Source organism: Vidua macroura, chromosome 2, assembly GCF_024509145.1.
Source record: "Vidua macroura isolate BioBank_ID:100142 chromosome 2, ASM2450914v1, whole genome shotgun sequence".
In the NCBI taxonomy this organism is placed as follows: Eukaryota; Metazoa; Chordata; class Aves; order Passeriformes; family Viduidae; genus Vidua; species Vidua macroura.
Genome location: NC_071572.1, coordinates 9,041,519 through 9,053,668, shown reverse-complemented (window position 1 = coordinate 9,053,668; position 12,150 = coordinate 9,041,519). Strand labels below are relative to the sequence as shown.

At 34.3% G+C, this 12,150-nt stretch overlaps 2 protein-coding genes across 12 annotated transcripts in view; one reads left to right on the top strand and one right to left on the bottom strand.

Moving 5' to 3' along the window:
* XK (X-linked Kx blood group antigen, Kell and VPS13A binding protein) overlaps positions 1-12,150 on the top strand; it is a 280,007-nt gene that overhangs the window by 43,951 nt on the left and 223,906 nt on the right. The window lies entirely within an intron of this gene.
* Positions 1-12,150, bottom strand: part of CFAP47 (cilia and flagella associated protein 47) — a 348,805-nt gene that overhangs the window by 271,090 nt on the left and 65,565 nt on the right. For all 11 annotated transcript variants that reach the window (XM_053971830.1, XM_053971838.1, XM_053971829.1 and 8 more), the window contains exons 34-35: positions 1,166-1,263; positions 217-333 (exon numbers count right to left, since the gene is read on the bottom strand). In XM_053971830.1, the coding sequence (XP_053827805.1) occupies positions 217-333; positions 1,166-1,263 (215 nt within the window). The remainder of the gene's footprint in view (positions 1-216; positions 334-1,165; positions 1,264-12,150) is intronic.

The window sequence follows — 12,150 nt, the reverse complement described above, 5'->3', positions numbered from 1 at the left end:
CATGCATGATTCTACAAAGCAAGGAATTATGGAAATTGCTTCCAATTAAGTCTATTAATATGAAGCAGTATTTTGGTTTCCATCATATAGTAACACATCCTGAAACAAAACTGTTTCACTACAGTCTCACCTTAATTGGATGTCCAAGACTACTATACAAAAAATCAAAATAAAAATATTAATATATACAAGAGCTGCTAGTATAAAATCACCTACCTTTATGTCCATATCCAGACTGATAGCACGCAGAGCCTTCACAAGTATCAAGGAGTTGTGCATAAACTGTTCATGAGTTCTTGGATTAGTATACATTTTTATGAAGTGAGTGGGAATCTAGACAAGACAGAAAAATCAAACTCAGCCTTCTACTAGGCAAAATTATTGATTTTGTAGTTTTGCTATTCAGTAATCAATAAGATCTAAATTTTGAACTGAAATTCCCTTAAGAATAAACCAAAAAAAAAAAAAAAAAAACTAATACTGAAATAATCCCCCATGATTTGCTAAATATTGGGGTGTTTTTTCTTTCCTTTTTAAGGATCCCATAGGCCCAGAATTGCTGTTGGGGAAACTTCTCTGTCCAAGCAGCCAGGAGCCACTGGCAGCCACCTGAGCTGGGACTGAAGGGCCCCTGCAGTGGGAGGCTGCAGCAAGTGATGGATGCCCTGCCTGACTCCCCACACCCCCCACTCTGACACTCTCAGACAGGGTTTCCTTACTGTCTTAACCCCAGGCTTCCCACAGCAGAGTCTCAGCCATCTGGATCCTTAAAATAATTTAATCTGAGTGCAAACACAGAAGAACATCTCGAGCTGGTCCTCTGAGGAGGGACCTTGTGCCAAGGAAACCCTGGGCTTTTCCACACCTCAGCCTGAGTGTGACCAAGTCTGGGGTGTTCCTGCTGGATCCTCGCTCCTGCCGTGTCCCTCTGGTCACCTGGCTGTGCCCCAGGTCCCCAGACCTTCCTTAGGCAAAGGGTCAGTGCCAGGTCTCTCTCCTTGGGCTCCCAGCACCCAGAGCTCCAGCTGCAGCTCCCACCACAGCCACAGCCCAGTGCCTGCCCTCAATGCACTCCTCAGCACTGGAAAGCAAAATAAGGCCTGAACAAACACACTGGCATTAATAAACTGCATAAAACTTGCACAATATTAAAAAACCTGCTTACCAAATATGGACAATAAGCTGCCATCTGTGCTGCCAACACCAGACCATCCAGAAGATCTTTGTCAAAATTCACTACCCATCTCATGGGTGGTATTCCACCTGATTAAAAGACAAAGCAAGATTCATGAGCCTTTCTTTCATTCAGGATGCCTACTTTGTTCTGCATAGATATGGTAACTATTTGAAATCACTGAATAGAGGAAATAAAATAAGAAGGAAACATCCATTCACATGCAGAATTTCACTGGCATATTTCTATTTCAGACCTGTTGCTGAAAACTTGAAAAATCTCCCCTAGAATATTGTAACTGTTATTCACTCTGCTGCAGCATGTAAGAGTATTCATCACAGCAGAATGGAAAACAAATAATCTAAACTTAACTCACAGATTAGGAGCCTAAATATGTAAACTTTTTATTACTATAGGCCTAACAATAATAGAGCCACTGAAACTCAGAAAACATGCAGAAATCCTTTCAAGTTGAAATGCTTAAGACACAAAAAGGAAAGGTTATTGATTTTCTTTAAGGTCATATTGAATTATTTGGCATAAATGGAATATAAATGAGAACCAACAGCTCAATTGTTACAACACAAATCACCACTTCTACAACTGTTGTAAACACCAATGCCTAAGAAGGTTAGATAATTCTTTTATATTTCTAATGTTTTTATTAAAATAAAAGCGATTATTAAGACATTAAATGTAGTTTATTTATAATTTCATATTTGAAGTATCCATATCTTAAAATATTTAACACAGCATTTACACAACTTTACTCTCTCAGGTCCAAGCTCCTAAATTTAGGAAACACTTTGGATTTCAGCCAATGGCAAGGTTTTCAGATAGACTGGGATCAAGCTTTCTCACATGGGACAAATTATATAGGTTTCATTTCACTATTACACTTAAATTAGTTCATCCCAAAATAAACCCCTGTACCAGATCCTTAGCAAAATCTATCTGTCATTATGCAGAAAAAGAGTAGACATTTATAGACTACAGTTGAGGTATCATCTAAAAACTTAAAATGTCTGTGGCTTCACATCAATTTGCAGATGCTTCAGCATACTCATACAGCTTTAGTAAGAAAAAACTGGAGCAGATGCTGCACAAACTTAAGAACAAAGGTCTGTAAATCCATCTGAGCTTAACTCTGTGACATCAGTAATGATTTTAGCTTGCCACTGCTTCAGTGTGGTGATGTTTGGGCTTGGCCCAAAATCCCTTACTTTTTTCTATTCATGCTGTGAATCAATTTTGGTAACACTATTCTAAATAGTCATTACATATATTTATTAAATATATTTAAAAAAACAACAAACAGTGTTTAAAAGAGTATCTGCATGAATATTTCATTAAGTTTTCAAAACAAAATTAAAACTTGCATTAATCTCACTGTGTCAAAACTGCTTTTTCCTTATTGTTTAACTGAAAGAACTTTTTGAAGCAGAAAACTCAGCTCTCAAGTCTTGAAAACTCCATATTGCAAGGTGCCAGAGATGGAGGATATATAACTGACTGGATACATAACATCTTCCTGTTACTTATGACAGGAAGAGATTATAGTAATATGGGCCTCAATATCTAAATTACAACAGTATTAATTTTAACTCAATTCAGACATCAATTATAAAAATATTTATAGTAAGAGACACTTGTTTCATCCCATCTTCTTGGTAACCTGCTCGCAATGATTTATAAAATATTTAATGTAGTCACTGCAAGAACAAATACTTTAAAGATAGCAAGATACATTTTTGAAAGCATACTTTCTTCCAAAAAAGTCAGTGTTTCTAACATAAATTCATCATTTTATTGATCATAGTTGGGACTTATAAAAATCAATAAACTGTCTACTTTTTTTATTAACAGAGTTCAGACTCAATCTCAACACGTTATATCAGCATTTTTAATAAATCGCCATTTTCAAATTTTTATTTTTAACTTTTTAAGATTAACTATTTCTGCTTTAGTAAGTCCAATATTCAATTATTCTTCTGGCTAGTAATCTAGATTGATTTGCTGAGCACAGTTACAGAAACTTACTAAACCATTTTCTTTGATCAAAAAAGTAACTTTATTTTTTATCCTACTTTATATTTTATTTTAAATATACCATTTGCTGCTTTTAGTCTTCTGGTGGGAATATTACTTGAGCACATGTAAGCAGTAGCAATTGTGCCTGTATCACAGAATCACAGAATGGTTTGTGCTGGAAGGGACATTAAAGATCATCCAAGCCCCTGCCATGGCCAGGGACACCACACACAACACTTTTTTACTTTGTTGTGTTCTCACTAATCCTTGCTTTCATGCTGGTAGGATTGTCTGTGTGCCAACAAAGTAGCTGGGGAACAAAGCTGGCTTAAAAAGAAGGAGTGAAAAATTCATTTACTGCTTAATCTGGATCACCCAATCCAGTTTTGCCATGCAGCCCCATAAATGTGCCAGTGGAAATGAAACATGGTAGGACTATTTTTTAAAACACCACTTATTGAACTATAGCTTTATAGTTGAGTAAATGGGTGCATAAAGGAAAAGAAAAAACCTTTAAGCGGAATATTTTCGCATCTTAGCTAATTAAATACTTCTATAAGCATTTTTGTTGTTTTTCAGTTAATCCTTCTCCTATCAATCAACCTACTTAACTCAAAGGCTTGTGAATAAATTAGTCAGAAAACAAAATGTATTTTTCCTAATTACATCAAATCTAGCAGAACATCTGCCAGCTAACCACTCTACAGTAATTAAGTTTTTAAATAGAATTAGTCAATTTTAGTAGAAAGAAACAATAGAAATCAGAATTATTAATCAGGATACCTCTAAGCATGTAAATATATTGAATTTCATTTGTACTGGTATTTCTTGCAAAAAAAGAAAAAATCAAGTGGAGCTTTAAGACAAAGATTTTCATCCAATGTGATGATAAAAACCCAGCAAAAAAAATAGTTTCAAAGCTATATGGTAACAGGTAACAAACAACTCTGTGTGACTGGAGGCAGGGGGAGAGAAAATTGTCCAAACTTTCACTTCTGAATTGAGACAGATTCCTGCTACTTGCTACCTGCATCCCAAAAGGGCTGGCTGCAAATTTTGATAACACCAAGACTGAAATTCTAAATCTCCCATTAATGAAGAGGAGTGAGACAGAAGCCCCAATTAGGCAGATAATGAACTGTGCTCTGCATATAGACTAATGAGATTGGGAAAACTGGGGAATTGGAGTTATGAAAAGAAGAAGAGGCAAAAAAAGAAGCATTTCCAAAAAGAATCTGTGGTTTTGATGAGACAACAGGGGACTGGAAAGAAGGTGAAAATAATTCATAATTGGAGGAAAGATTTTGGAAGTGGGAGAAGATTCTGAAAATCAGAGAGGTGCATAGAGGCAAATGCCACTGCATGTCCAGGGACTTTGGAGAGACACAGGACTGGTGTCTCTGAGCAGCAGCAAAGCAGGAACTGACTTTTCCCTGATGCTCCAGTGGCCTCCCTGGCACTGAGGGAATGTGAACAGAGTGCTGTGGGAAGCAAGTGGATGTGTGAAATTATCAAACAGGGCAAGAGCTGGTTCTACAACACACCCAGGATCATGTTCCACCACAGGGTATTCTGTACTCTGTCTCACCCACAACAAGAGGTGAAAATACTTGGTAAATAAAAATAACTAAGCAGGGTTAGCTTGAAGTGGATGTGCAGCCACTTTTGAGTGCACTCAAACACTTGTTATGGTTATAGAAACCTAAAAATATACTGCAAAAGTCCTCTGCAAGGGATCTGAAATGAGAGTAGTTCTGTTTCACTTGCTGATTGCATTCAGCACTAAAGGAAGTAGCATGCAGTCAATTCAGTGATTTGGGACCAACTTAACTCTTGAATGCATTTACTGTTAATAGGTTTGTTGGGTATTTTTTTAACATGTGCTGGTATCATGTTGCATGCATGTAGCAACCAAGCATTACAGCATTGTCTCCATCTTTGTTGTGACAGGTTAAGCCAACTCTTGAAGACACACTGCTTTCTTCATTCATGAAGCATTTCTACACAGAAGCAGCAGAGTTTTGCCATGGCACTCTAATTATTCACCACTTTTTTCAAAATTTCTTTCAATGTTAAGTCCAGATTCATTGAGTTTTTTAAAACTTGATGTTCTTACCCTGATGAATCAATAGAAAGTCTACAATGTTTTGCAATAGGTTTTTTTTGCCCACATTCTATTTTTCACACAAAAAAAACCCAAACCAAAACAAACAACAAAAAAACCCCACACCCACCAAAATTAAATATTTGTTTATATTTATTATTATATTTGAAGCCTCAACATTTTTTGTGGGATTTGAAAACTATTTTCCATACTGAGATAATCAAGGGAATACCTACAACAATTCTACACAAAAATGACAAACCACTTATTTATTGTCAGAATACCAAGCAACAGTCATCATAAACTCCTCCAGGTCAATTTATTTTTATTTCTTTGATATGTAAATGATACAATAGACCAAGGAAAAATACTACACATTTTAACTTCAATAAAATTTTGATTACATTCTTTGTCATAGAAAAGCAATGAAAATGTATTCTAGGAAAAAGGTCCTATAAAGTGAAGCACAAACTTCACTGAAAAACAGTAACAATTTTTAAAAATTGCACAAAATTATCTTACTCCTACCTGGAGATAATATAAAACAGATTAAAGAATTGGCTTTGAGAAGAAAAATTGTTTGCAAGTATTCATGAGGAAAGGACTATAATTTAAGCTCTCGAACAACTGGGGTAATGATCTGAAACAAATGGGATGAAATCCAATAATGATGCTTGCAGCATACTACAATTAATTAAGAATAATTCAATACACAAGTGCTAGATAGAAAATTGGATAGAGAGAACTTCTCTCTCCAGAAAAGAATCTGGAGAAAACAGAAAATCCAATTTTGTGGCAGGAAAAGCAAATACTGTGTTAGCATGCATTAACAGGAGAGTTGCATCTTAGGCACACAGACTGATCTTTTTATTTCTGTTCATTTCTAGTAAAGTCTACCTGGTACAGAAACCAGCAATGGCACCAAACTTCAAGAGAAGGAACAACTAAAAGGATTTACAACAAAAAACCCTGAGCTGAGTACAGTGAAAGACTGGAAAAATGGAAATGTTTTGCCAAGGTGGAGAGAGAGAAACTGGAGGAGAAGGTAACAATCTGCAACTGTATAAAGTTAATAGAAAAGCAAAGATTCATTACACATCATATTTTAAAAGAGAAAGGATGGACTTAAGCCAAAATTTCCCATGCTAGAGTTCATGTCAGACAATAGGAAGCTCTTTTAAATGGAAATGAGAGGGAAATTCTGGCAGATATTGCCGTAAGTGGATTGTGGAATCTCCTTTTTCAGAGATTTTTATAACAGCAAATACCTGTTTAGTACAGGTAAATAAATACTAAATATACTAGGTATATTCAGATTAGTCTTTGTACATGAGAGTAAAGCAGATTATTTCTGGTCTCATTCTCCATTTCTGGGATTTACTGTGGGTTCTTTTTAAGTTTCACTTTTTTTAACTGATCCATCATCTGGATAAGCAGAAATATGATGTATTGGAATTATCTGGATAAGAATAACCTGTGTCACCACTGTGACACTGCACTGTATAAAAACTGGTCTTATACTAAGGATTAAAATACTCAAAGGATCAAATTTTTGTTGAATCTACTGTTTCAAAACTATTTTACATAAAAAAGTAAGAACTACAATAAATCTTTATTTAAAGTACTGTATTTCTTGTGAAGCTTGTTCTGCATTTTCACAAATAATAAAAAATTTAAATTTTTGCCATCACTTGAAAAATCCTTATATCTAAAGAGACACAAGAAATACTGATGATAATCTTCTGTTACATAGCCACAAGCAAAATTTTCAAATTCTGAGTTACTGAAAAACAGGGAAAAATACAGAGAGCTAGGCTACTATTACATGAGAATTTTCAAATACACCAAATACATTCTTACAAAAAACTTGAAACTGATGGCTTTTTGTGATTAAAGGTATGAAATAGGGTTTTATAAGAAAATAAATTGGACTATGTTACTAAGAGCAGCAATGGAATGGAGTAGTCTGTATAAGCAGGCAGGACACCAAGAGTAGGAACTAGATGTTGTTAAACAGTTTAGTGGAATACACAAATTTGTCAGCAAATGAAGAACCAAGTCACAGTATTAAGCAGCAAACTTAAAGTATTTTACACAGAATAGAGATTTTAAATTTACTTTCTGCTTCAGAATACTGTGATATTACAAGTCTGCACAAGTTGAAAATACAATTAAATTCTCAGAATGGAAATCTAGTACAACATTACAGGTGTGCCTCTATCCTAAGGAGTCCTGAACTTCAAAGCAGGAAGTTTCAGAGTGTAAAACTATATGTATAAGGTATTTCTGTACATTTTCAGTATTATTCATCTCTAAGCAACTTCTGTTGAAGGTAGAATTAATATATCACAGTATGTCCTTTCAATGTTATCTAGTGCAGTAATAATGGTTCACATTATTATACAGCAAATTCTTACTCTGGAATCTGAAAATCTCTGGAGGTGAAACTAATCTATAGCTATAATAATACCTATAATCCTGTTTCAGTAGCTTAAATCTGACACTGAATAATACAAACAGCAATAACCTTTCCAGTACATGCTAACATTAAAACCAGAACAAGTTTTGAAATGGTAGTACTGAAGGATTCAATGCAGAGCATAAGAAAGATGAGATGAAATATGCCTTTGAATAATTTTTAAAAAGGTTATTATTTATTACTTAAAACTTAAGATTAAGAGATTGATAGCATATCTGCCTTCAGAACATATAGTATGTGTAGCTACATTCATCTTAACATGGCAAACAATTCTAATTTTATTAGAGATGAAAGAAAAATTACAGTTCCTGCTTCAGGCAGAATGCAGGATACAACTCTTGCTCATCAAAACTGATAATTATTCATCTAAGAATGCGTGAAATATCACTGACAGATCAACTCAATACCACTGTCAATTCACAATTCTAAGCAGAAAAGTTCAAGAAGCACCACATGGGGCAATATCAGAAAAACAGAGATGCTGGGGATATGTCTCATTTATTCCCATCTGTTGCAGAACACTTTTACCCTGAGGCACATTCATCTTTCTGTTCCTAAAAAAAATTTCCTATAGTCTTTCACTCTCTATGCACTTTTATTTTCACTGACTCTTATCCTAAACAATATTTTAAACTGCAAATTTCTGAGGGTTTTATGTATCACATAAGAACAGCATTACTTTATATCAGTCTCCATTTCTTTGGCCTTCAACAGAAAACTTCCCCCACCAGGGTGAGAAAGCCCCACCAAGCCTGTGTGCCCCCCCCCCCAAGAGCCTGAACATCCCAACAGCTGGACCAGTGCTGGAACCAGGGCTGGTGACAACTTGCTTTCCTCATTCATTTCTTTTTCTTCTTTTTCTCTTTTCATCTCACCTCTTTATCCAAAACCCACTGTCACATCCTTACAAAGTAGATCAGGGACTAACATATCAACTTCCACCCCAAGTGTGTGATTTACTACCCAAACTTTGTGAGTTTTTGCAGCCCCTGACTTTTGTCCTTCCTTTCAGTCGTGAGTATTTATGAATTTTGGGTGCTCCTTTCGCCTTAAGGGTGGGACCTCACATCATGGCACTTCACTTAGACATCATTTAGATTTAAAATGCTACAAATCACAGCAATTCCTTACAGCATTGCTGGCTTCTAGACTGGCTTCACAATGATTACTGTAATTCCTGTGTTTTGTTATCTAATAAAACAAAAGTTAAATACTGCTCTCAATGAAATTTATTGTTTAATACTTAAAATGAATTAACAGAATCTTTCTCAAACTTCACAGGCTGAAATATGTTTTCTCCTCAAAATATATCTGACGTTGTATTACTAAATCCTCAGCTATACCACACTCAATATATATATTTCCCATGCATTGCAGAAGTGGCATTAATTACACAAATAATCAGAATCCTTATTTATTCCAATTATCAAAAAACACTGCCAAGTTGCTTGTTTGGCTGAAAGCAGAATTGCTATTTAGAAATCTTACAGTGTATTGCAAGTAAGGAAACAAAATTTCTTTCTAAACATTTGTCTGATTGTTTCTCTTTAGAAAATAATGTTTTTGAGAGCCAGCATATATTTATATACATACATGCATTTTTTTATATAAGCATACATATCTAGGAACACACATAGGTATGTATATGTATGCATATATGTACACACAAGCATATACAAAAAATATAAATAGGCCTAAGAGTTTAGGCTTTACTTTCTTAAGATCTTTTTGACAGGTTTTCAAATATGAACCCTTTGAATGTTTTAAGTACAGAACTCCAAGGATTACCCTTCTTCACACTTTTATTTCCCTGAAGCAGCATAATGCCAGACAGTATAAATAGTACAAAACAATTTTTATACTACTCAAAAATCTAAAAAGTTAAATGGAACATGAAGTTCTGCTTACTTCTCAATGGCATATGGACTTTAAACTCAGAAAATAGTTATTTTTCTCTTTTTTGCTAAATAAAATTCTGATATGATCGTGTGGGTTTTTCAGGTATAGGAAACAAACACGGAGCGTTCAAATCAACAAAGAAAGGCAAGCAGGACTGGAAAGCCTATTTATTGGATTCCATATTTACATCTTATGTTTCATTCTTATGTTATGCTGTGCAGATCAAGAAATATAACACAGAAAAATGGTTTAAAACTTTGCAATTTATATTTCAGGAAATATTTTCCAGGATTTATCACTCAAGAACAATGTTCTCTTTTTTTCTTTGTTTCAAGTCAGACTTTTTATAATCATGATAGCAGTTCATTAGATAGTATTTTCTTCTCCTTTAATTCAGCCTTTTATTAAGTGTGTAAAAAGCAAGATTCATTATTTTGGAAAATACTGTTTTGCAGTGATTCTAAATGAAAAAACAATTACATTAAATTAAACAAGATTCTTCCCTTCCACCCTGCAAAGGCTGGAAGTATTCTTTAACTCTAGTTTCTCAATTTTCTCTGAGAACTATTAAATTGAGAAGCAAAAATCAATGGACTCCCTAAATATCCTTCCTAAAATTAGGAAAGAAAGGAGAGGACAAAGGACAAAGAAAAATTCATGAAAACTTAGGAAAGAAAAAAATATATTACTGAATTCTTATGTCAGAAACAACCTTAAATAAAAGTTCTACAAAATCAGTTTTAAAACAAGAATTCTACGTAACTCTCATACAATTTTTGAAGAACTGTAGTAACACACTAAAATATCTCCTCCCCTAACATTTTAACACAGATGTCATACTGAATTGATATTAAAATTAGAAAATATATAAATTAAAACCACAAAACCCCCAAGCTCACTAACAGTGAAGTGAATAAAATGCATAAAACTTTCCTATTTGGAAGTAAGAATCTTGCAAGATGCCACTTTGCCTAAGATTGCCAGACACACCTAGGCTGGCAATGGATTAGAATTTCTCTCCCCTCTTAAGCAGATTTTCCCAGTTAAGTGAAGATGTATCTGCTCTGGGGACAGCTCTTGAATCTCAGCCATAGATTGACTCTTCAGGTATTGCTGATATTTACTGGCTGTCATCTTCTCTAACAATTTTATATGAAATATAGAATTATCTTATTCTTTTCAAAATCTTCCTGGAACACACTGAAGAAAATTCTCTATTTCCAAAAACATAATTTATCTTTTTTACTTTGGTAAGAGTCATAATTAATAAGGAAGAGACATACAGCTTCTCAGGAGACAATTTAATTCACCAATCTGCAAGATTTTCTACTGTTCAGGGACTACAGGATTTGAGTTACAATATCCCAATACTCTAGCAACTCTTCAAGGGTTTTTCCTGACTGTTACTTTTTCATGTTATTCACAGTTAGTCTTTCAGAGAGAAATGTTGAAAAGAAACATGAAGATAAGGAACACTAGAAGGTAAACTGAAAATTTATTATGCTAAAATAATTAATAGAATTAATTATTTCTCTGTTATCATTATTATTGTTCATAGAATGCCTTAAGTGGGTACTGAATCTTATATTTAATGCATAATTATAGTCTCAGCATAACAGGCATAGCTGCATTTCACAGTTTTATGGCATTTGGACTCAAGTTTCAACCTTGCTTTCCAGTTTGTGGTCAATAAGACATAGTACAAAGCCTGCCCTTCCAAAACACATGCCAAGATGCTTTTAAAATGTATTTATTTTTCAGTAGCAGTAAGGAGAGAAGATGTGGAGACACTAATCTCCTTGCTAATGTTCTCTCTAAGCTATTAAAGTCTTAATTCTTGCAAGAGGAGAGTTCTGATGAATGACATAGTTATCTCCAACTTCAAAAGATTGTAATAAAGATGAATATTTGAAACCTCTCTGCACTGCAGTAGCTTAGGCTTTTCTCACTGTCACATTTCACTTTAAGGAGCTTAGGTATCAAAGGAAAGACTAAGAAATGTAGCCTGGATAGATCTTCATTTATTTTGTGGAAATTGATCACCCAACAGACTGTTTTGAGCTGAAAACAACAGGTCAATACATTTTGCTAGTCAGGGCTAAGTATTCAAAGCAGAGTGTTTGGATTGTAATGTTCAGGAACAGAAATGTTAAACAAAAAGTGGTAATTACTCTCTGATCTGGACTGTAGTAAGAATTGGGAAAAAAAAAATGTAACAAAACAACCAATCCTTCTCTTAAAATAAGCAAATAACAACAATCAAAAATCAAAACTGAGGATATTTGAGACTTCCAGCTGAGATGCATGAACACTTAATATACTCTGACATTTTTCCTTATGACACTTAATTTCCTCTGGAAAAGCCTGCTTAAATGCTTAGTTTAAAGCTAACATAAATTAAAATGTCAAAATATGTGAGTAAAAATTTAAAGATTGATCTTAACATCATAAAACTTAAGGGAC